The sequence below is a fragment of the Salmo trutta genome, chromosome 22 (assembly GCF_901001165.1).
Source record: "Salmo trutta chromosome 22, fSalTru1.1, whole genome shotgun sequence".
NCBI classification, from domain to species: domain Eukaryota; kingdom Metazoa; phylum Chordata; class Actinopteri; order Salmoniformes; family Salmonidae; genus Salmo; species Salmo trutta.
This window is the reverse complement of record NC_042978.1, coordinates 51,215,964-51,240,842: the sequence shown is the minus strand read 5'-3', so window position 1 is coordinate 51,240,842 and position 24,879 is coordinate 51,215,964. Positions and strand designations below refer to the sequence as shown.

The window sequence follows — 24,879 nt, the reverse complement described above, 5'->3', positions numbered from 1 at the left end:
CTGGAGTTCTGTCAGAGTGACCATCGGGTTCTTGGTCAACTCCCTGAGTAAGGCCCTACTCCCCCAATTGCTCAGTTTGGCCGGGCGGCCAGCTCTTCCATTTAAGAATAATGGAGGCCACTGTGTTCTTGGGGACCTATTTTCACTTTGTTATTATGGGGTATTTTGTGTAGATTGATGAGGGAAAAAAATTATTTAATCAATTTTAGAATAAGGCTGTAACGTAAAAAAATGTTGAAAAGGTCAAGGGGTCTGAATACTTTCCGACTCCGCTCTGTACGTACAGTACCAGTCAAACGTTTGGACACACCTACTTATTCAAGGGTTTCTCTTTATTTTTTACTATTTTGTACTTTGTAGAATAATTATGAAGACATCAGAACTATGAAATAACTCATGTGGTAACCAAAAAAGTGTTAAACAAATCAAAATATATTTTATATTTGAGATAGTTCAAAGTAGCCACCTTTTGCCTTGACGACAGCTTTGCACACTCTTGGCATTTCACTCAAACATATGTTTATAATTCAATATAATTATGTAATTAAAATAATGTGACCTTCTGAAGACATCAGAATGATGAAATAACACATATGGAATCATGTAGTAACCAAAAAAGTGTTAAACAAATCAAAATATATTTTATATTTGAGATACTTCAAAGTAGCCACCTTTTGCCTTGACGACAGCTTCGCACACTCTTGCCATTTCTCTCAAACATATGTTTATAATTCAATATAATTATGTATGAAAATAATGTGACCTTCTGATAATAGACTGGTGTTGATAAATATAGGTGCTGAGCACATTTTTAGTCATTTAGCAGACGCTCTTATCCAGAGCGACTTACAGTAGTGAATGCATATATTTCATACATTTCTTTTTCTCTGTACTGGTCCCCCGTGGGAATCGAACCCACAACCCTGGCATTGCAAACACCATGCTCTACCAACTGAGCCACACGGGATGCACAAGAGGAGGTACTTTACTCACAGCTGGAGAAGATGAGCGGGCAGGAGTGTTCGTCCATGGGGAAATTATGTAGCTGTAGCTGGCACTCTGCATTTATGGTCAGCCTGGAAAAACAGACAGAAAAACAGACAGAAAAACAGACAGACAGACAGACAGACAGACAGACAGACAGACAGACAGACAGACAGACAGACAGACAGAAAAACAGAAAAACAGACAGACAGACAGACAGACAGACAGACAGACAGACAGACAAAAAAACAGACATACAGAGATTTTAATTAATCAAAATGGAAACATTTTACATTTGGTTTGAAATTAAAAAGGAAATAATCTCAACAGAGAAAAATGTCCCGTGTGCTACCTACACTGAATGTACAAAACATTATGAACACCTTCCTATTAACCCTAAACCTAACCCTTTCTAATATTGAGTTGAACATCAAGAACACCTTCCTATTGAGTTGAACACCTTCCTATTGAGTTGAACACCTTCCTATTGAGTTGCACCCCCCTATTCCCTTAGAATACCCTCAATTCGTCGGGGCATGGACTGTCTATCAATAATTACAAGCCACCTGGTCTGACACCTTGGATGGAAAACTACTGAGGATCACAGCGGACAACCTTGCCACACCTATTTGTTATCTCTTCAATCTAAGCCTACAGGAAAGAGTGTGTCCTCAGGCCTGGAGGGAAGCAAAAGTCATTCCGCTACCCAAGAATATCAAAGCAACCTTTACTGGCTCAAATAGCAGACCAATCAGCATGTAACCAACCCTTAGTAAAACTTTTGTTAAAAAGTATTGGACGAGACACAAATGAACAACAGATTTTCAGCACTCTTGTAGGGGAAAGGGCATGAAACATGTACTTACAAAAAATGACTGATGATTGGCTGAGAGAAATTGATAGGAAGTTGTTTTGTTAGACTTCGGTACAGCATTTGACATTATCGATCATAATCTGCTTCTTGAAAAATGTCTGTGTTATGGCTTTACATCCCCTGCTATAATGTGGATTGAGTGTTTGTTTATGTGTAACTCTGTGTTGTTGTTTTTAATCGCACTGCTTTGCTTTATCTTGGCCAGGTTGCAGTTGTAAAATGATCATTAAAAGATGGCACCGGCAGAGATGGTCGCCTCGCTTCGCGTTCTTAGGAAACTATGCAGTATTTCGTTTTTTTTAAATGTATTATTTCTTACATTGTTAGCCCAGAAAATCTCAAGTGTTATTACATACAGACGAGAAGAACTATTGAATATAAGAGCAACAACAACTTACCAACATTACGACCAGGAATACGACTTTCCCGAAGCGTATCCTCTGTTTGGACCACCACCCAGGACAATGGATCTGATCCCAGAAGCCGACCCAAAACAACGGCGCAGCAAGAAGGGGCAGAGCGGAGCGGTCTTCTGGTCAGGCTCCGTAGACGGGAACATTGCTCACCGCTCCCGAGTATACTATTCACCAATGTCCAGTCTCTTGACAACAAGGTAGACGAAATTTGAGCAAGGGTTGCGTTCCAGAGAGACATCAGAGATTGTAACATTCTCTGTTTCACGGAAACATGGCTCACTCGGGATACGTTATCAGAGTTGGTACAGCCACCCGGTTTCTTCACGCATCGCGCCGACAGAAACAAACATCTCTCTGTTAAGAAGAAGGGTGGGGGTGTATGCCTCATGATTAACAAGTCGTGTTGTGATCACAACAACATACAGGAACTCAAGTCCTTTTGTTCACCTGACCTAGAATTCCTTACAATCAAATGCATTATCTACCAAGAGAATTCTCTCCGATTATAATCACAGCCGTGTCCCTCCCAAGCATGCGCGACCCGGGCTGGCAGTATTCTGGATCATTGCGACTCTAACTTCCGTGACGCATACAAAGCCCTCTCTTGCCCTCCTTTTGGCAAATCTGACCACGACTCCATTTTGTTGCTCCCAGCCAATAGACAGAAACTAAAACAGGAAACGCCCGTGCACAGGTCTATTCAACACTGGTCTGACCAATCGGATTCCACGCTTCAAGATTGCTTCGATCACGTGGACAACATTGATGTATACGCTGATTCGGTGAGCGAGTTTATTAGCAAGTGCATCGATGATGTTGTACCCACGGTGACTATTAAAACCTTCCCTAACCAGAAACCGTGGATTGATGACAGCATTCATGCAAAACTGAAAGCGCAAACCACTGCTTTTAATCAGGGCGAGGCGACCAGAAACATGACCAAATACAAACAGTGTATCTATTCCCTCCACAAGGCAATCAAACAAGCTAACCGTCAGTATAGAGACAAAGTAGAGTCGCAATTCATTGGCTCAGACACGAGACATATGTGGCAGGGTCTACAGTCAATCACAGATTACAAAGGGAAAACCAGTTCCGTCGCGGACACGGATGTCTTGCTCCCAGACAAACTAAACAACTTCTTTGCTTGCTTTGAGGACAATACAGTACCACCGACACGGCCCGCTACCAAAACCTGCGGGCTCTCCTTCACCGCGGCCAACGTGAGTAAAACATTTAAATGTGTTAACCCTCGGACATATTCAATCAATCCCTATCCCAGTCTGCTGTTGCCACATGCTTCAAGAGGTCCACCAGTGTTCCTGTTTCCAAGAAAGCTAAGGTAACTGAGCTAAACGACTATCACCCTGTAGCACTCACTTCCGTCATCATGAAGTGCTTTGAGAGACTAGTCAAGGATCACCTCAACCCTACCTGACACCCTAGACCCATTCCAATTTGCTTACCACCCCAATAAGTCCACAGACGACGCAATCATATATGTAAGAATGCTGTTCATTGACTACAGCTCAGCATTTAACACCATAGTACCCTCCAAACTCGTCATTAAGCTCGAGACCCTGGGTCTCAAACCCCGCCCTGTTCAACTGGGTCCTGGACTTTCTGACGGGCCGCCCCCAGGTGATGAAGGTAGGAAACAACATCTCCACCCCGCTGATCCTCAACACTGGGGCCCCACAAGGATGCGTTCTCAGCCTTCTCCTGTACTCCCTGTTCACCCATGACTGCGTGGCGATGCACGCCTCCAACTCAATCATCAAGTTTGCAGACGACACAACAGTGGTAGGCTTGATTACCAACAACGACGAGACGGCCTACAGGGAGGAGGTGAGGGCCCTTGGAGTGTGGTGTCAGGAAAATAACCTCACACTCAATGTCAACAAAACAAAAGAGATGATCGTGGACTTCAGGAAACAGCAGAGGGAGCACTCCCTTGTCCACATCGATGGGACAGTAGTGGAGAAGGTGGAAAGTTAACCTGTTTGGGATAGGGGGCAGTATTTTCACGGCCGGATAAAAAACGTACCCGATTTAATCTGGTTACTACTCCTGCCCAGAAACTAGAATATGCATATAATTTGGATAGACAACACTCTAAAGTTTCTAAAACTGTTTGAATGGTGTCTGTGAGTATAACAAAACCCATATGGCAGGCCAAAACCTGAGAAGATTCCATACAGGAAGTGCCCTGTCTGACAATTTATTGTCCTTCTGTAGCATCTCTATTGAAAATACAGCATCTGTGCTGTAACGTGACATTTTATAAGGCTTCCATTGGCTCTCAGAAGGCGCCAGAAAGGCGCCAGTCTCTGGGCTAAGAACAGCAGGAGTATTTGTTAGTGGTCAGGCTGGGAACAGTGACACTGGAGATGCCCTTCCACGAGACTACTCCATTTTTTTCTTTCAGCCTTTGAATGAATACAACGTCGCCCGGTTGGAATATTATCGCTATTTTACGAGAAAAATAGCATAAAAATTGATTTTAAACAGCGTTTGACATGCTTCGAAGTACGGTAATGGAATATTTCGAATTTTTTGGTCACGAAATGCGCTGCGCATCACCCTTCGGATAGTGACCTCAACGCACGAACAAAACGGAGCTATTTCAATATAACTATGGATTATTTGGAACCAAAACAACATTTGTTGTTGAAGTAGAAGTCCTGGGAGTGCATTCTGACAAAGAACAGCAAAGGTAATCCAATTTTTCTTATAGTAAATCTGACTTTGGTGAGGGCCAAACTTGGTGGGTGTCAAATTAGCTAGCATGTGATGGCCGAGCTATCTACTCAGAAAATTGCAAAATGTGCTTCGCCGAAAAGCTATTTTAAAATCTGACACCGCGATTGCATAAAGGAGTTCTGTATCTATAATTCTTAAAATGATTGTTATGTATTTTGTGAACGTTAATCATGAGTAATTTAGTAAATTCACCGGAAGTTTGCGGTGGGTATGCTAGTTCTGAACATCACATGCTAATGTAAAAAGCTGGTTTTTGATATAAATATGAACTTGATTGAACAAAACATGTATGTATTGTATAACATAATGTCCTAGGAGTGTCATCTGATGAAGATCATCAAAGGTTAGTGCTGCATTTAGCTGGGGTTTTGATTTTTGTGACACATATGCTTGCTTTGAAAATGGCTGTGTGATTATTTTTGGCAGGGTACTCTCCTGACATAATCTAATTATGTTTTGCTTTCGCTCTAAAGCCTTTTTGAAATCGGACAATGTGGTTAGATTAACGAGAGTCTTGTCTTTAAAATGGTGTAAAATAGTTGATTGTTTGAGAAAATTGAATTGTGGTATTTTAGTTGGTTTTGTATTTCGCGCCGTGCGATGCCATTGGCTGTTGGCTAGGGGTTCTGCAGGCAACGTCTGTCCTTAACAGGTTTTAAGTTCCTCGGCATACACATCACGGACAAACTGAAATGGTTCACATACATCGTGGTGCAGAAGGCACAACAGCGCCTCTTCAACCTCAGGAGGCTGAAGAAATTTGGCTTGTTACCGAAAACACTCAAACTTTTACAGATGCACAATCAAGAGCATCCTGTCTGCCTGTATGACCGCCTGGTATGGCAACTGCTCCGCCCACAACCGTAAGGTTCTCCAGAGGGTAGTGAGGTCTGCACAACGCATCACCGGGGGCAAACTACCTGCCCTCCAGGACTCCTACACCACCCGATGTCACAGGAAGGCCAAACAGATCATCAAGGACAACAACCACCCGAGCCACTGCCTGTTCACCCCACTATCATCCAGAAGGCGAGGTCAGTTCAGGTGCATCAAATCTGGCTGAGAGACTGAAAAACAGCTTCTATCTCAAGGCCATCAGACTGTTAAACAGCCATCACTAACGTTGAGTGGCTGCTGCCAACCTACTGACTCAAATCTCTAGCCATTTTAACTTTTTTGGGCTAGGGGGCAGTATTTTGACGTCTGGATGAAAAACGTGCCCAAAGTAAACTGCCTGAAGCTAGGATATGCATATAAGTGGTAGATTTGGATAGAAAACACTAAAGTGTCTAGAACTGTTAAAATTATGTCTGTGAGTATAACAGAACTGAAATAGCAGGCAAAACCTTGAGGACAACCATCCAGGTTTTGTTTTTTGAGGTGACAGAGTTTTCAATGGGTTTCTATGTGTATCTAGATTTATAAGGCACTTGCTTGCAGTTCCTATCGCTTCCACTAGATGTCAAGTCTTTAGAAATCGGTTGATGTTTTTCTTTAGTGATATGAAGAAGTACGGCAGTTCAGAACGAGGGTCCAGCCTAGTGCACTCTGTTTTGATGCGCACTCCAGGTAACGCGCTTTGCAGGGTATAAGGGTGTAAGGCAACACAATAGGAAAAATGCCAATGGGGTGAATACTTTCGCAAGCCACTGTACATAGTCAATGGAAGGCTTCGAGAGGTTCTCCCATCTTAGGTGCACCAACAGCTCATCTCATGGCAGTAGTACTGTAGACTACTTTATCACCGACCTCAACCCAGAGTATCTCAAAACCTTCACAGTCAGCTCACTGACACCTATCAGATCACAGAAAAATCAAAATCTAGTTGAACAGAGAAATACTCAACGTTTGTCACGTCCTGACCAGTAAAAGGGGTTATTTGTTATTTGTAGTTTGGTCAGGGCATGGCAGGAGGTGTTTTCCTGTGTGTTTTGGGGTTTTGGGCATTCTATGTCCTTTTTTCTATGTTTTTTTATTTCTTTGTTTTGGCCTGGTATGGCTCTCAATCAGGGACAGCTGTACATCATTGTTGCTGATTGGGAGCCATACTTAGGTAGACTGTTTTCCTTTGGGTTTTGTGGGTGGTTATTTTCTGTTTTGTACATTCGTGACCTGACAGAACTGTTGGCGGTCGTTCATTTTCTTGTTTTGTTTGAAGTGTTTCTTATTATTAAATCATTACTATGAACAGTCACCACGCTGCGCTTTGGTCCCCTTCTTCTACAGACGACAAGCGTTACAACCTTGAGGTATTGTAGCTGATCAAACTGCATACTATTAAGAAATGCTATAGATGGAAGGAAGGTAGTGTAGAAACCTACCAAACAAGTATTGGCCAACAACAAATCCAATCCCTCCTAGACAACTTCCTGGACAAAATGTTTCTGTTGATCTGATGATGATGATGATCTGTTGGTGGCTCTGCAAATTCTAGTGGGTCTAGGGTTTCTGGGATAATGGTGTTGATGTGAGCCATGACCAGCCTTTCAAAGCACTTCATGGCTACAGACGTGAGTGCTACGGGTTGGTAGTCATTTAGGCAGGTTACCTTAGTGTTCTTGGGCACAGGGACTATAGTGGTCTGCTTGAAACATGTTGGTATTACAGACTCAGTCAGGGAGAGGTTGAAAATGTCAGTGAAGACACTTGCCAGTTGGTCAGCGCACGCTCTGAGTACACGTCCTGGTAATCCATCTGGCCCCGCGGCTTTGTGAATGTTGACCTGTTTAAAGGTCTTACTCACATCGGCTACGGAGAGCTTGATCACACAGTCGTCCGGAACAGTTGATGCTCTCATGCATGTTTCAGTGTTACTTGCCTCAAAGCGAGCATAGAAGGGATTTAGCTCGTCTGGTAGGCTCTTGTCACTGGGAAGCTCTCGGCTGTGCTTCCCTTTGTAGTCTGTAAAAGTTTGCAGGCACTGCCAACATCCATTGGAGCCGGTGTAGTATGATTCGCTCTTAGTCCTGTATTTATGCTTTGCTTGTTTGATGGTTAGTCGGAGGGAATAATGGGATTTAGCTTTACACTATGGAGGAACAACATACTCCTTCGTGGAAAGATCCAACCACCTCATAACTTTAACCCGACAACAAAAGAAAAAGAAAAAACAGATTAATCTACAGACACGGATGATTTACTTACCGTTGAGGTAGAGGATAGTGCTCTGGCTGGAATCCAAGCAACACTGAAAAAGTTTTGTGAGGAGGTAGCAGGGTTGAGGGGGAGTTTGGAGTTCAGCCAGAGTGAAATTATCACGCTCCAAAGAGAAAACAAGACACTCACAGCCAAGGTAAAAAATCCACGATTCCAACATGGATTGTTTACTCAGGGAAAACAAGGTGATGAAGGAGTCGCTACTAGACATACAAAGTCGTAGCATGCGTGAAAATCTATTTTTTCTTTCTGGCATTCCTGAGGACGCATCCAACAATCCACCTTGAAACTTCCTATAGAGACTGTAAACAAGGTGGCTTTCCTCCGAGTACACAGACTTGGAGCTCGGAGCGACAAAAACCAAGGGTCGCAAAATTTGAATACTACCAACAAAAGGAGCTGATCAACAGCAGGGGAAGGGAGTTTAAAGGGACCAAATTCGGTCTCAATTACCAATTTCCAAGGGAAATACATTTGTACTGTAGTGAGGTCTCTTTCATGATCATGTGAAACGTCAATTGCTATGGAAATGCTGGGATGTGTTTTTCCAATGATGTTAAAGGTAATTACGATGCAACTATGATGGTGATACGATATGGATTACAATTATCATCATGAATATTAAGGCTATACGCACTACATGTTACACACATAGACACTCAACCAAAGCAAAATTGTCAGAGTTATTATTTATCTGGACATCACACATTATAGTCTTCCTCTTATACAGACATCGTACACACTCTCACTATACCACATCCAATATCATACACATCAACCTACTCAGATTTACTATACACATAATATCTTGTCTCAATTTTCTACCATCTGTGGCATTGGCTCACAGGTAAACAGGCAAGGGAATAAAACAAAATATTGCTAGAACCTGTTTCTTGAATTGTAAATATCAGACATTTGAAAGCTCTAGTTTTGACCTTCATAATACCTCTGATGGCAGTAACTTTACAAGCTCTAATTATGGTCTGTTTAGACTGAGAACAGTATCTAGTTATGGTAAGGGGTGAAATAAGTATAGCCAGTTATAATTGTAATGGTTTAGCAGATAATAAACAAAGAAGATCAGTCTTTACATGGCTAAAAGAAAAGGAATATAACATATACTGTTTACAGGAAACTCACTCTACAGCCTTAGATGAAGTTGTGTGGAAAAAGGAATGGGGTGGTGAAATAATGTTCTTTCATGGACAAAGGACCTCAAAGGGTGTGATGTTATTAATTAACAAAAATTTCGATCTGAATGTGCAAATAGTCAGGAACGATTCGCAAGGAAGGTGGATCTTTTTGAATATGAAAGTGGACGAAAAAGAGATTTGGCTAATTAATCTATATGGTCCAAATCAGGATGATCCACACTTCTTCTAAAACATTTATGACAATTTATTGATCTTACAGGCAAACAAATGATCTAATCATTATGGTAGGAGACTATAACACAGTGTTAAGTACCTCAATGGACCGTAAAGGTAATCACTCTACAAACTATCATCACCGTGCCATTAAGGAAATCACAAATATTATGGACACATTAGAAATAGTGGATATTTGGAGACTAAAAAAACCCGACCTAATGAGATATACATGGAGGAGACTTAATCAAGCTGGTCGTCTTGACTACTTTCTTGTCTCTTTCTCCCTTGCATCAAAAGGTTAAAGTTTTAATAGGAGACAGAATGCAATCGGATCATCATCTAATTGGCCTTCACATAACTCTTATAGATTTTCAACATGGATGGGGTGGCAGGGTAGCCTAGTGGTTAGAGCTTTGGGATAATAACTGAAAGGTTACAAGTTTGAATCCCTGAGCTGACAAGGTGCAAATCTGTACTTCTGACCCTGAACAAGGCAGTTAACCTGCTATCATTGAAAATCAGAATGTGTTCTTAACTGACTTGCCAAGTTTAAAAAATATATATATATTGGAAATGTAATCAAAGTTTACTGGAGGACAACTTATTTTTAACTAAGACAAAATAATTCAGAACTGAATTTTTCCAGTATAATAATAGGTTCAGCAAATCCCCTTATTGTTTGGGATACCTTTAAATGTACCTTCAGGGGTCATTCAATTCAATATTCATCAATAATAAAAAAGAAGTTTCGGGCTAAAGAAACAAGACTAACAAGGGAAATCCATGAACTAATAGTACAGGTAGATAGCAATAAAAACAATACTACAGAGATACAAAATGAGTTAGAGGAAAAAACAAAAAGAACTTGAGGAACTTATTCAAGAACGATCTAATGTAATTACTATTACAAAAATAAAGCAAACTGGATGGAATATGGAGAAAAATGAACAAAATTCTTCCTGAATCTTCAATACAGGAATGCTAACAAAAATAATTTGCAGAAATTCGTTACTGAAGACGAAGTCATCTATGATTCTCCGAATGATATTTTAAAAGAGGAAGTTAATTTTAGCTTATTTTAGGCAGATGTTCTCTTTCCTCTGCCACTGAATGAAGATTACGGTAAGGAATTCTTTCCAAATAATATAAAAAAATTGAAAATTGACAAATGTACAGAAAGATCAGTGCGAAGGCCAAATTACAGAGGAAGAACTTTTTGAGGCTATTAAATCCTTTCAGTCTGGAAAAACCCCAGGGCTTGATGGCATACCGGTAGAGGTATATCAAGTATTTATTGATATACTAAAAGCTCCGTTGTTAGATTGTTTTAACTACTCCTATAGAAATGGTAGTCTGTCAGGTACTCAGCAGGAAGGTCTGACTTCTCTATTATTAAAACAAGACCCAGATGGCAAATATAAAGACCCAGTCTATCTAAAAAACTGGAGAACACTTACACTTCAATGTTGTGATGCAAAAATACTAGGAAAATGCATAGCACTCTGAATTAAAAGGGTTTTACCAGGTATTGTTCATCCTGGGCTGATGGTGAAGTAGACATACTCGGTATTACAATCACAAAATATATAAATAAGCTCTCCACAATGAATTTCAATAGAAAACTAGTAAAAATAGACAAGATCCTGCAACCATGGAGAGGTAAATATCTGTCTATTTATGGAAAAATTGCCCTGATTAACTCCTTAGTCATATCTCAGTTTAGCCTCCCTACACTGGCTTCCTGTTAAGGCAAGGGCTGATTTCAAGGCTTTACTGCTAACCTACAAAGCATCACATGGGCTTGCTCCTACCTATCTTTCCGATTTGGTCCTGCCGTACATACCTACACGTACGCTACGGTCACAAGACGCAGGCCTCCTTACTGTCCCTAGAATTTCTAAGCAAACAGCTGGAGGCAGGGCTTTCTCCTATAGAGCTCCATTTTTATGGAATGGTCTGCCTGTCCTTGTGAGGGACGCAGACTCGGTCTCAACCTTTAAGTCTTTACTGAAGACTCATCTCTTCAGCAGGTCCTATGATTGAGTGTAGTCTGGCCCAGGAGTGTGAAGGTGAATGGAAAGGCACTGGAGCAATGAACCGCCCTTGCTGTCTCTGCCTGGCCAGTTCCTCTCTGTCCACTGGGATTCTCTGCCTCTAACCCTATTACAGGGGCTGAGTCACTGGCTTACTGGTGTTCTTCCATGCCGTCCATGGGAGGGGTGCATCACTTGAGTGGGTTGAGTCACTGACGTGATCTTCCTGTCTGGGTTGGCGCCCCCACTTGGTTTGTGCCGTGGCGGAGATCTTTGTGGGCTATACTCGGCCTTGTCTTAGGACGGTAAGTTGGTGGTTGGAGACATCCCTCTAGTGGTGTGGGGGCTGTGCTTTGGCAAAGTGGGTGGGGTTATATCCTGCCTGTTTGACCCTGTCCGGGGGTATCATCGGATGGGGCCACAGTGTCTCCTGACCCCACAGTGTCTCCTGACCCCTCCTGTTTCAGCCTCCAGTATTTATGCTGTTGTAGTTTATGTGTCGGGGGGCTATGGTCAGTCTGTTATATCTGGAGTATTTCTCCTGTCTTATCCGGTGTCCTGTGTGAATTTAAGTATGCTCTCTCTAATTGTCTTTCTTTCTCTCTTTCTCTCTTTCTCTCGGAGGACCTGAGCCCTAGGACCATGCCTCAGGACTACCTGGCATGATGACTCCTTGCTGTCCCCAGTCCACCTGGCCGTGCTGCTGCTCCAGTTTCAACTGTTCTGCCTGCGGCTATGGAACCCTGACCTGTTCACCAGACGTGCTACCTGTCCCAGACCTGCTGTTTTCAACTCTCTAGAGACAGCAGGAGTGATAGAGATACTCTCAATGATCGGCTATGAAAAGCCAACTGACATTTACTCCTGAGGTGCTGACCTGTTGCACCCTCGACAACTACTGTGATTATTATTATTTATTATTTAGACTAGACCAGTTATTATTATTTGACCATGCTGGTCATTTATGAACATTTGAACATCTTGGCCATGTTCTGTTATAATCTCCACCCGGCATAGCCAGAAGAGGACTGGCCACCCCTCATAGCCTGGTTCCTCTCTAGGTTTCTTCCTAGGTTTTGGCCTTTCTAGGGAGTTTTTCCTTGCCACCGTGCTTCCACACCTGCATTGCTTGCTGTTTTGGGTTTTAGGCTGGGTTTCTGTAGAGCACATTGAGATATCAGCTGATCTAAGAAGGGCTATATAAATAAATTTGATTTGATTTTGAGTTTACTCACTTATGGCGTTGCTTACTCCTGATGATTCATTTTTCAAATCATTTTTCAAATCAAATCAGCTAAAAACATTTACTTTATCTGGGACGCTAAACCAGACAAAATAAAACATGCCTATCTATATAATGAATATGAATTTGGTGGGTTGAGATTATTAAATATAAAAGCACTAAACCTCTCTCTAAAAGCATTCGCTCATTCAAAAGTTTTATTTGAACCCTAAATGGTCCTCCAGTAGATTACTAAGAAAAGCTCATCCATTGTTTAAAAATCGCCTTTTTGCCTTTGTGCAGATTGCCATGTCTCATTTTCGATTAATTGAAAATGATACTTTTTTTTCCAAATGATCTCTCTATTTCAAATTTGAATTGCAGAGCTGGCTACAATTTAAATTTCATCCCCCTGAAAAGATAGAACAAATATTATTGCTGAACTCAAATGTGCTGGTTGATAAAATACCTGTATTTATGGGAAAGATGTTTGAAAAGGGTATTTTGCTCTTAAATGATATTGTAAATTGTAATGGTAGAGTTATGTCCTTCATGGAGTTATCAGAATTGTACGGGAACGTCTGCTCAATCCAAGAGTACAACCAATTGATTACAGCATTACCCCAAAAATGGAGGAGGCAGGTGGCAGTGGGAGGAGGTAGGGAACTGGTCTGTCTGCCCAATATAAAGGATCAAAACTGGCAGAGGAATAAAAATAGCATAAATAGGAAAATATACCAGTTTCATTTGAGGACCAGGATGTTGACAGCTGTGCCATACAGATTGCAAAATAGTTGGGAAGAGATTTTTGATGTACCGATTCCATGGTATAGTGTGTATGAGTTGATATATAAAACAACGCAAGATTCAAGACTTCATGCTTTTCAGTTAAAATGATTATATAGAATTCTTGCCACCAACAAAATGTTGAATATTTGGGGCATAAAATCATCGAAGCTCTGCAGATGTTGTTGTGAGGATACAGAATCAATAGACCATTTATTTTGGTATTGCCCTCAGGTAGCCTGTTTCTGGTCTCAGGTTCAGGAATGGCTGAAAATGCAGAGCAATGATCTAAAATTCACCCTAGAAATAGTACTGTTAGGAGATCTGGAGAGACCAGGTCAGTCAATTACTAATATACTAATACTCTTAGTAAAAGTATTTATCTTTAACTCGCAATATGTGGATTCTATTCGATTAGATAGATTGAAATTGTATGTTAAACATCACAGCATAGTTGAAAGATATGTGTTGCGTAGAAACCCGAAGTGGGTGGCCAGCAGAGATAGATGGGATGGGCTGAGGGAAGCTGAGGGTTGGGGATGTGGAATTGGAGACAAGTGGGAGTGGAGTGGCTGTGTGGGAGAGAGAATGATGGTCAAAGATAAAAGTAAAAAAAAATTTTTTTTTAAATAAAACATATTAATAAAAGTACATTTGAATGATAGTGTCAGAGTTTTTACAACTAATGCCGGTTTGCCTGAGGCTGATGCCGTGCAGGTGTTTGTACACATGTAATATACACACACTCTCATTCAAATAAACACATACAAGAACACACACATACATGTAATAGTGCCAGACATGCACACAAACATATACAGTTGGCGTTGCTGTCCTTTCTTTTAAATGTATTATTTTGTTTTATTATTTTCTTGCATTGTTGTTTGCTGTTTTTTTCTGTGTTTTCTTTTTGTCTCTTTAGTTCATTCTCTTGGTTGTTGGTGCATCGGGGGGTTCTTGGGGGGGAATGGAATTAATTGTATTTTAATGTTTTTATTTTTCTTCCTAGGGGGGACTGTGGGAGGGGTCTCGAATGGTTGAGGGACAGCTATTGGGGAACTGTGGGGGGATCTTGGAGGGTTGAGGGTAGCTATTGGGGAACTGTGGGGGGATCTTGGAGGGTTGAGGGACAGCTATTGGGGAACTGTGGGGGGATCTTGGAGGGTGGAGGGTAGCTATTGGGGAACTGTGGGGGGATCTTGGAGGGTTGAGGGACAGCTATTGGGGAACTGTGGGGGGATCTTGGAGGGTGGAGGGTAGCTATTGGGGAAATGTGGGGGGGATATTGGAGGGTGGAGGGACAGCTATTGGGGAACTGTGGGGGGATCTTGGAGGGTTGAGGGACAGCTATTGGGGAACTGTGGGGGGATCTTGGAGGGTGGAGGGTAGCTATTGGGGAAATGTGGGGGGGATCTTGGAGGGTGGAGGGACAGCTATTGGGGAACTGTGGGGGGATCTTGGAGGGTTGAGGGACAGCTATTGGGGAACTGTGGGGGGGATCTTGGAGGGTTGAGGGAGCAGCTATTGGGGAACTGTGGGGGGATCTTGGAGGGTTGAGGGACAGCTATTGGGGAACTGTGGGGGGGATCTTGGAGGGTTGAGGGACAGCTATTGGGGAACTGTGGGGGGGATCTTGGAGGATTGAGGGACAGCTATTGGGGAACTGTGGGGGGATCTTGGAGGGTTGAGGGACAGCTATTGGGGAACTGTGGGGGGGATCTTGGAGGGTTCGGGTTCACGTTTTTTGGCCTGGTGGTAGATCGGTCAACGTGCCCTTGAGCAGGTCATTGACCCTGGATGCTTCTGTGTGTCTCTCTGAATGGGAATCTGTTGGATGACTGGTAGGATGTAGTTGTTGAGCGGCTTCACTGCAAGTATAATGTATATTTCGAATATTCAATAAATACAAAAAATATATTAAAAAAAGGATCTGATCATGGACTACAGGAAACAGGAAACGCCCCATTCACATCGACGGGGCTGTAGACGAGCTGGTCGAGAGTTTCAAGTAACCTTGGTGTCCACATCACTAACAATCTATCATGGTCCAAACAGATCAAGACAGTCGTAAAGAGGACAGGTCAACACTTTATCTCCCTCAAGAGACTGAAAAGATTTGGCAAGGGTCCTCAGATCCTCAAAAAGAGTTCTACAGCTGCACCATCGAGAGCATCCTGACTGATTGCATCACTAACTGATATGGCAACTGCTTGGCCCCTGACCGCAAGGCACTACAGAGGGTAGTGCGTACAGCCCAGTACATCACTGGGGCGAAGCTTCCTGCCATCCAGGACCTCTATACCAGGCGGTGTCAGAGAAAGGCCCTAAAAAATTGTCAAAGCATCCAGCCACCCTAGTCATAGACTGTTCTCTCTGCTACCTCACGGCAAGCGGTACCAGAGCACCAAGTCTAGGTCCAAGAGGCTTCTAAACGGTTTCTACCCCAAAGCCATAAGACTCCTGAACAGCTAATCAAATGGCTACCCAGACTATTTGCATTGCCCCCCCCCCCCCCCATTTTACACTGTTGCTACTCTCTGTTTATTATCTACGCATAGTCACTTTACCTCTACCTACAAGTACATATTACCTCAATTACCATGACAATTACCTCAACTGACCTTAAACTGCATTGTTGGTTAAGGGCTTGTAAGCATTTCACTGTAAGGTGAAATTTTCTATGTAAACATAAGATTGATGTGATTGCGTCCCAAATGTCAGCCTATTCCCCATGTAGTGCACTATATAGGGGATAGGGTGCAGTTTGAGATGCTACCAAAGTCTGTCTGCAGTAGCCATGAATATACATGAAAAAACATTAAACACTGGCAACAAATCATCCTCAAACTTAAACCCTGCTAAAATCACTGACAAGTGACAAGACCGCAACAAATCATCCCCAAGCCTAGACACTGCAACAAATCATCCCCAAGCCTAAACACTGCAACAAATCATCCCCAAGCCTAAACACCGCAACAAATCATCCCCAAGCCTAAACACTGCCACAAATCATCCCCAAGCCTAAACACTGCCACAAATCATCCCCAAGCCTAAACACTGCAACAAATCATCCCCAAGCCTAAACACTGCAACAAATCATCCCCAAGCCTAAACACTGTAACAAATCATCCCCAAGCCCAAACACTGCAACAAATCATCCCCAAGCCTAGACACTGCAACAAATCATCCCCAAGCCTAAACACTGCAACAAATCATCCCCAAGCCTAAACACCGCAACAAATCATCCCCAAGCCTAAACACTGCCACAAATCATCCCCAAGCCTAAACACTGCCACAAATCATCCCCAAGCCTAAACACTGCAACAAATCATCCCCAAGCCTAAACACTGCAACAAATCATCCCCAAGCCTAAACACTGTAACAAATCATCCCCAAGCCCAAACACTGCAACAAATCATCCCCAAGCCCAAACACTGCAACAAATCATCCCCAAGCCTAAACACTGCAACAAATCATCCCCAAGCCTAAACACTGCAACAAATCATCCCCAAGCCTAAACACTGCAACAAATCATCCCCAAGCCTAAACACTGCAACAAATCATCCCCAAGCCTAAACACTGCAACAAATCATCCCCAAGCCAAAACACTGCAACAAATCATCCCCAAGCCTAAACACTGCAAAAAATCATCCCCAAGCCTAGACACTGCAACAAATCATCCCCAAGCCTAAACATTGCAACAAATCATCCCCAAGCCTAAACACTGCAACAAATCATCCCTAAGCTTAAACACTGCAACAAATTATCCCCAAGCTTAAACACTGCAACAAATTATCCCCAAGCCTAAACACTGCAACAAATCATCCCCAAGCCCAAACACTGCAACAAATCATCCCCAAGCCTAGACACTGCAACAAATCATCCCTAAGCTTAAACACTGCAACAAATTATCCCCAAGCCTAAACACTGCAACAAATCATCCCCAAGCCCAAACACTGCAACAAATCATCCCCAAGCCTAAACACCTCAACAAATCATCCCCAAGCCCAAACACAGCAGTAAATGTCCCCAAACACTGCAACAAATCATCCAGCATATATGTCCATGACTTTCACATATTAAATATAAACTCAGACAGGCACGTCTCAGACAGACATGTCTCCGAGCAAGATTAGATGAAATGCTTGACAAATACGTCTTTGTTGAAATCCCCTCCGACTTGACAGTTGAATAGATCTCTCTCCCCCCCCCCCCAAAAAAATAAAAATAACCACAGCTCTTTCTGCTGGTGACAGTATTTTGGGATGAATCTAGTTATGATACAGCTAGAATCTTTCATTTGTTTTTTACCAGCCCGCACAGCAGTCACTACCGCCACTATTGTAGATTTCCCCCTTTTTAAGGTTCTGCCCTTGAGCAAGGTGATGCCAAGGCATTCTGCAGTGGCCTATTTAGCGAGGGGTGTCATGGGAAAGGAAAGAGGGGAGCAGCTCATTGGACAAGGGGAGATGTAACAGCTGAACATTGTCTGTTTGGCACCGTATTACCCATAAGCCTCGTAGGTAGTGCAGTGCAGTTATACGGAATAGAGTAACCATTTGGGATGCAGTCAGAAAGTCTACCACGCTGTCTCGGTCACTCTTGTGAAGCGTTTTCCCTAGTACAACGGGAAATAATGGCGTTGCAGTGAGGCAGATCTGTGTGGGTGAGTCAAATCGTGAACAATAGGAATCCTATTGATGATCTATATTCATGGATTCTCTCTCATGGAGTCCAATTGATGATCTACTCTGAGTGTACAAAAAAATTTAAGAACTCCTCTCTCTTTTTCCATGACATAGACTGACCAGGTGAATCCAGGTGAAAGCTATGATCCCTTATCGATGTCACTTGTTAAGCTCGGGTCAACTTTATAGTGAGGACTGACAAACTAAAGCTCAGTAATTGGATTATGATGCATTTCCACTATTAATAGTTGATTCATCAGGCCAAAAACTACACTGTCTCTGTGACTGGTGAATACGACTTGAGTGTATACACTGAACAAAAATATAAAATGCAACAATTTCAAAGATTTTACTGAGTTACAGTTCATATAAGGAAATCAGTCCATTAAAATAAATTAATTAGGCCCTAATCTATAGATTACACATGACTGGGAATACAGATATGCATCTGTTGGTCACAGACACCTTAAAAAAAAGGTAGGGGGCGTGAATCAGAAAACCAGTCAGTATCTGGTGTGACCACCATTTAGCCTCATGCAGCGCGACACATCTCCTTCACATAGAGTTGATCAGGCTGTTGATTGTGGAATGTTGTCCCACTCCTCTTCAATGGCTGTGAGAAGTTGCTGGATATTGGCAGGAACTGGAACACGCTGTCGTACATGTCGATCCAGAGCATCCCAAACATGCTCAATGGATGACATGTCTTGTGAGTATGTGCGCCATGGAAGAACTGGGATATTTTCAGCTTCCAGGAATTGTGTACAGATCCTTGTTGACATGGGGGCCGTGCATTATCATGCTGAAACATGAGGTGATGGAGGAGGCTGAATGGCACGACAATGGGCCTCAGGATCTCCGTCAAGGTATCTCTGTGCATTCAAATTGCCATCGATAAAAATGCAATTGTATTCATTGTTTGTAGCTTATGCCTGCCTCATACAATAACCCCGCCAGCCACCATCGGGCACTCTGTTCACAATGTTGACATCGGCAAACCGCTCACACACATGACACCATACACGCGGTCATGGCCATCTGCCCGGTAGAGTTGAAACCGGGATTCATCAGTGAAGAGCACACTTCTCCAGCATGCCAGTGGCCATCGAAGGTGAGCATTTGGCCCACTGAAATCGGTTATGATGCCGAACTGCAGTCAGGTCAAGACCCTGGTGAGGACAACTAGGATGCAGATCAGCTTTCCCTGAGACGGATTCTGACAAGTTTGTGCAGAAATTCTTCGGTTGTGCAAAACCCACAGTTTTATAAGCTGTCCCAGGTGGCTGGTCTCAGACGATACCTCAGGTGAAGGAGCCGGATGTGGAGGTCCTGGGCTGGCGTGATTACACGTGATCTGTGGTTCTGAGGCCGGTTGGGCCTAATTACCAAATTCTCTAAAACGTCTTATGGTTGAGAAACATAAAATTATCTGGCAACAACTCTGGTGGACATTCAGCATGCCAATTACATGTTCCCTCAAAACTTAAGGATGTCTGTGGCATTGTGTTTTGTGAAAAAAACTTCACATTTTAGAGTGGCCTTTCATTGTCCAAAAAGTTATGAGTAGAGCATCTATGTCACGTCCTGACCATAGTAAGATGTTATTTTCTATGGTAGAGTAGGTCAGGGCGTGACAGGGGGTGTTTTGTGTTTTTCGATGTTTTCTATTTCTATTTTCTTAGGTTCTAGTTTTTGTATTTCTATGTTGGTTTGTTTGGGATGATCTCCAATTAGAGGCAGCTGGTCCTCGTTGTCTCTAATTGGAGATCATACTTAATTAGGGGTGTTTCCACCTGGGTTTTGTGGGTGATTATTTTTGAGTAGTGTTTGTTTCTCCTCTGCGTCACGGTTTGTTGTTTTGTTTATTCAGTTTATTGATGTATTGCATAGTTTCACACATTAAATAAAATGTGGAACGACACACATGCTGCACCTTGGTCCTCTCCTTTTGACAGCCGTGACAATCTAGCTTGTTACAGTAGAGCACCTCGCTTGTTACAGTAGAGCACCTCGCTTGTTACAGTAGAGCACCACGCTTGTTACAGTAGAGCACCACGCTTGTTACAGTAGAGCACCTCGCTTGTTACAGTAGAGCACCTTGCTTGTTACAGTAGAGCACCTTGCTTGTTACAGTAGAGCACCTCGCTTGTTACGGTAGAGCACCTCGCTTGTTACAGTAGAGCACCCCGCTTGTTACAGTAGAGCACCTGGCTTGTTACAGTAGAGCACCTCGCTTGTTACGGTAGAGCACCTCGCTTGTTACAGTAGAGCACCACGCTTCTTAAAGTAGAGCACCTCGCTTGTCACGGTAGAGCACCACGCTTGTTACAGTAGAGCACCACGCTTCTTAAAGTAGAGCACCTGGCTTGTTACAGTAGAGCACCACGCTTGTTACAGTAGAGCACCTCGCTTGTTACAGTAGAGCACCTGGCTTGTTACAGTAGAGCACCTCGCTTCTTAAAGTAGAGCACCTCGCTTGTTATGGTAGAGCACCACGCTTGTTACAGTAGAGCACCACGCTTGTTACAGTAGAGCACCTCACTTGTTACAGTAGAGCACCACGCTTGTTACAGTAGAGCAGCTGGCTTGTTACAGTAGAGCACCACGCTTGTTACGGTAGAGCAGCTGGCTTGTTACAGTAGAGCACCTGGCTTGTTACGGTAGAGCAGCTAGCTTGTCACGGTAGAGTACCTGGCTTGTTACAGTAGAGCAGCTGGCTTGTTACAGTAGAGCACCTGGCTTGTTACAGTAGAGCACCTGGCTTGTTACAGTAGAGCAGCTAGCTTGTCACGGTAGAGCACCTCGCTTGTTACAGTAGAGCACCTCGCTTGTTACAGTAGAGCCCCTCGCTTGTTACAGTAGAGCACCTCGCTTGTTACAGTAGAGCACCTAGCTTGTTACTGTAGAGCACCTCGCTTGTTACGGTAGAGCACCTCGCTTGTTACGGTAGAGCACCACGCTTGTTACGGTAGAGCACCTGGCTTGTTACGGTAGAGCACCTGGCTTGTTACAGTAGAGCATGAATGCACCCCAAATGGCACCCTACACCCTTTTTGGTTTCAGGTTGAACTCCAACCAAAAGGGTTATATTTGGAACCAACTAGGTTTCTTCAAATGGTTATCCTATGGGGACAGCCGAAGGACCCTTATTGGTTCTAAATAGCTCCTTTTTTTCTAAGAGTGTATATAGTGCACTAGAACGCCTTGCAAAAGTATTCATTCGCCTTGGTGTTTTTCCTATTGCGTTGCATTACAACCTGTAATTTAACTTGATTTTTATTTGGATTTCATGAAAAGGACATACACAAAATAGTCCAAATTGAGGAAGTGAAATGAAAAAAATTACTTGTTTAAAAAAAAAAGAAAAAAAAAGGGAATTGGTGCGTGCAGCTGTATTCACCCCCTTTGCTATGAAGCCCCTAAATAAGATCTGGTGCAACCAATTACCTTCAAAAGTCACATAATTTGTTAAAAAAAAGTCCAGCTGTGTGCAATCTTAAGTGTCACATGATCTCAGTATATATACACCTGTTCTGAAAGGCCCCAGAGTCTGCAACACCACCAAGCAAGTGGCACCACCAAGCAAGCGGCACCATGAAGACCAAGGAGCTCCTCAAACAGGTCAGGGTCAAAGTTGTGGAGAAGTACAGATCAGGGTTGGGTTATATATTTATAAAAATATCTGAAACTTTGAACATCCCACGGAGCTCCATTAAATCCATTATTAAAAAATGAAAGAATATGGCACCACAACAAATCTGCCAAGAGAGGGCCGCCCACCAAAACTCACGGACAAGGCAAGGAGGGCATTAATCAGAGAGGAAACAAAGAGACCAAAGATAACCCTGAAGGAGCTGCAAAGCTCCACAGTGGAGATTGGAGTTGCTATCCATAGGACCAATTTAAGCCGTACACTCCAGAGAGCTGGGCTTTATGGAAGAGTGTCCAGAAAAAAAGCCATTGCTTAAAGAAAACAATAAGCAAACACGTTTGGTGTTCGCCAAAAGGCATGTGGGAGATTCCCAAAACATATGGAAAGAAGGTACTCTGGTCAGATGAGACTAAAATGTTGCTTTTTGGCCATCAAAGAAAACACTATGTCAGGCGCAAACCCAACACCTCTCATCACCCCGAGAACAACATACCCACATTGAAGCATGGTGGTGGTAGCATCATGCTATGGGGATGTTTTTCATTGGCATGGACTGGGAAACTGGTCAGAATTGATGGCGCTAAACACAGGGAAATTCTTGAGGGAAACCTGTTTCAGTCTTCCAGAAATTTGAGACTGGAACAGAGGTTCACCTTCCAGCAGGACAATGACCCTAAGCATACTGCTAAAGCAACACTCAAGTGGTTTAGTTGGTAGAGCATGGTGTTTGCAACGCCAGGGTTGTGGGTTCGATTCCCACGGGGGACCAGTACGAAGAAAAAAAATGAAATGTATGCATTCACTACTGTAAGTCACTCTGGATAAGAGTGCCTGCTAAATGACTAAAATGTAATGTAAATGGAAACATTTAAATGTCTTGGAATGGCTTAGTCAAAGCCCAGAACTCAATCCAATTGAGAATCTGTGCTATGACTTAAATATTGCTGTACACCAGCGGAACCCATCCAACTTGAAAGAGCTGGAGCAGTTTTGCCTTGAAGAATGGGCAAAAATCCCAGTGGCTAGATGTGCCAAGCTTAAAGAGATATACCAAGAGATTTGCAGCTTTAATTGCTGCAAAAGCTGGCTCTACAAAGTATTGAGTTTGGGGGGGGGTGAATAATTATGCACGCTCAAGTTTTCAGTTTTTTTTGTTGTCTTATTTCTTGTTTGTTTCACAATAAAAATATTTTGCATCTTCAAAGTGGTAGGCATGTTGTGTAAATCAAATGATACAAACCCCCCCAAAAAATCTATTTGATTTCCAGGTTGTAAGGCAACAAAATAGGAAAAATGCCAAGGAGGGTGAATACTTTCGCAAGTCACTGTACTTTTGACCAGAACCCTATTGGCCACACATATAGGGAATAGGGTGGTGTCATTTGAGACATCTCACACCACATGCTCAGAAGCTGTATGTGCACTATACTGTAAAGCAGGGTTCCCCTCCTGGTGGCCCAAGCGTCATTTTATTTGGCCCCCCCAAGTTTTCTGAGGAACAAATTGTTGGACATCACATTTTTTTAACAACATCAGCAAATCAGTTTCAAGTGATTTTAAGTTTGGAAATCTGTTCCAAAGTATTAACAAGCATAATATAGATACACTCAATGGCCAGTTTATTAGGTACACCACATCTAGTACCGGGTCCGACCCCACTATGCCTCCAGAACAGCCTGAATTCTTCGGGGCATGGATTCTACAAGTCGGAAACGTTCCACAGGGATGTTGGTCCATTCTGTCGAGATGGCATCACGCAATTGCTGCAGATTGGACGGCGATACATTACTGCCACCAGCGTTGACACCAGGTAAGATGTGGTCGTTTGCTGGAATAGCCAATCCGTGACAATGATTGACGAGTTGTGCGTTCCAAGATGTCGTTCTGCACACCACTGTCGTACTGCGTCGTTATTTGTCTGTATGTGGGCCCAGCCTGTTAGCTTGCACGATTCTTGCCAATCTCCTTCGACCTCTCTCATCAACGAGCTGTTTTCGCCCACAGGACTGCCGCTGACTGGAGGGATTTTGTTTGTCACACCATTCCTCAGTAAACTCTAGACACTGTCGTGCGTGAAAAGCCCAGGAGGCCGTTTCTGAGATACTGGAACCAGCGAGCCTGGCACCGACGATCATACCACTCTCAAAGTCTCTTAGGTCACTCGTTTTGTCCATTCTAACGTTCAATAGAGCAGTAACTGAATGCCTTGATGCCTGTCTGCCTGCTTTATATAGCAAGACACGTGACTCACTGTCTGTAGGAGCGATCCATTTTCGTGAAAGGGGTGGTGTACCTAAAAAACTGTCCGATGAGTGTATGTATTTGTACAGTATATCAAAATAAACAAGGTTTGAAAATTATTATGTTTTAGTCAAATATTATATCTGTTTGGGATTCTTGAGGTCAATTTGCATCTAAATAAATAATAAATAAATAATAATAAATAATCTTCTAAATTATTTGTAATTATGATCTGGCCCGTTGACCATCCACTCAAGACAAAATCAGACCGCGGCTGAAACTAGTTGATGATCCCTGCTGTAAAGTATAAGAATTTATGTAGAACCCTCACACACACCATTTCTAACGTAATTGGACAAGTCTGCTCCGATATTAGAGTACGCAGCTCTGTCAATGAGGAAATCCTGTGTAGATGAATATTGCCAGAGGGACTTGTGCTTAAAATACATCAATTATTTATTATTTTTCTTGAACTTGTTGATTCTGAACTCTTCTTAAAAATAAAACAATATATAAAATAAAATGTAAATATTATTTCAAGGTTTTTACATTTGCATGTTACATTTGCATCAATCAAACCAGTTAACCCGCTATTTAATTGATTGCAGTCAATAAGTTTCAATTGATTAGAAACATATTATTCAATTAATCAAAGTCTTAACGAAAGTGTGTCCGTAACTGTAACGATGTACGC

The 24,879-nt window shown here is 42.6% G+C and overlaps 1 protein-coding gene across 1 annotated transcript in view; it reads right to left on the bottom strand.

The window, feature by feature from the left end:
* The window catches only part of LOC115158918 (gamma-aminobutyric acid receptor subunit gamma-3-like), a 232,298-nt gene that overhangs the window by 28,498 nt on the left and 178,921 nt on the right, over nucleotides 1-24,879 (bottom strand). Inside the window, exon 5 of the mRNA XM_029708343.1 lies at nucleotides 994-1,076. Within this exon, the coding sequence (XP_029564203.1) occupies nucleotides 994-1,076 (83 nt within the window). The remainder of the gene's footprint in view (nucleotides 1-993; nucleotides 1,077-24,879) is intronic.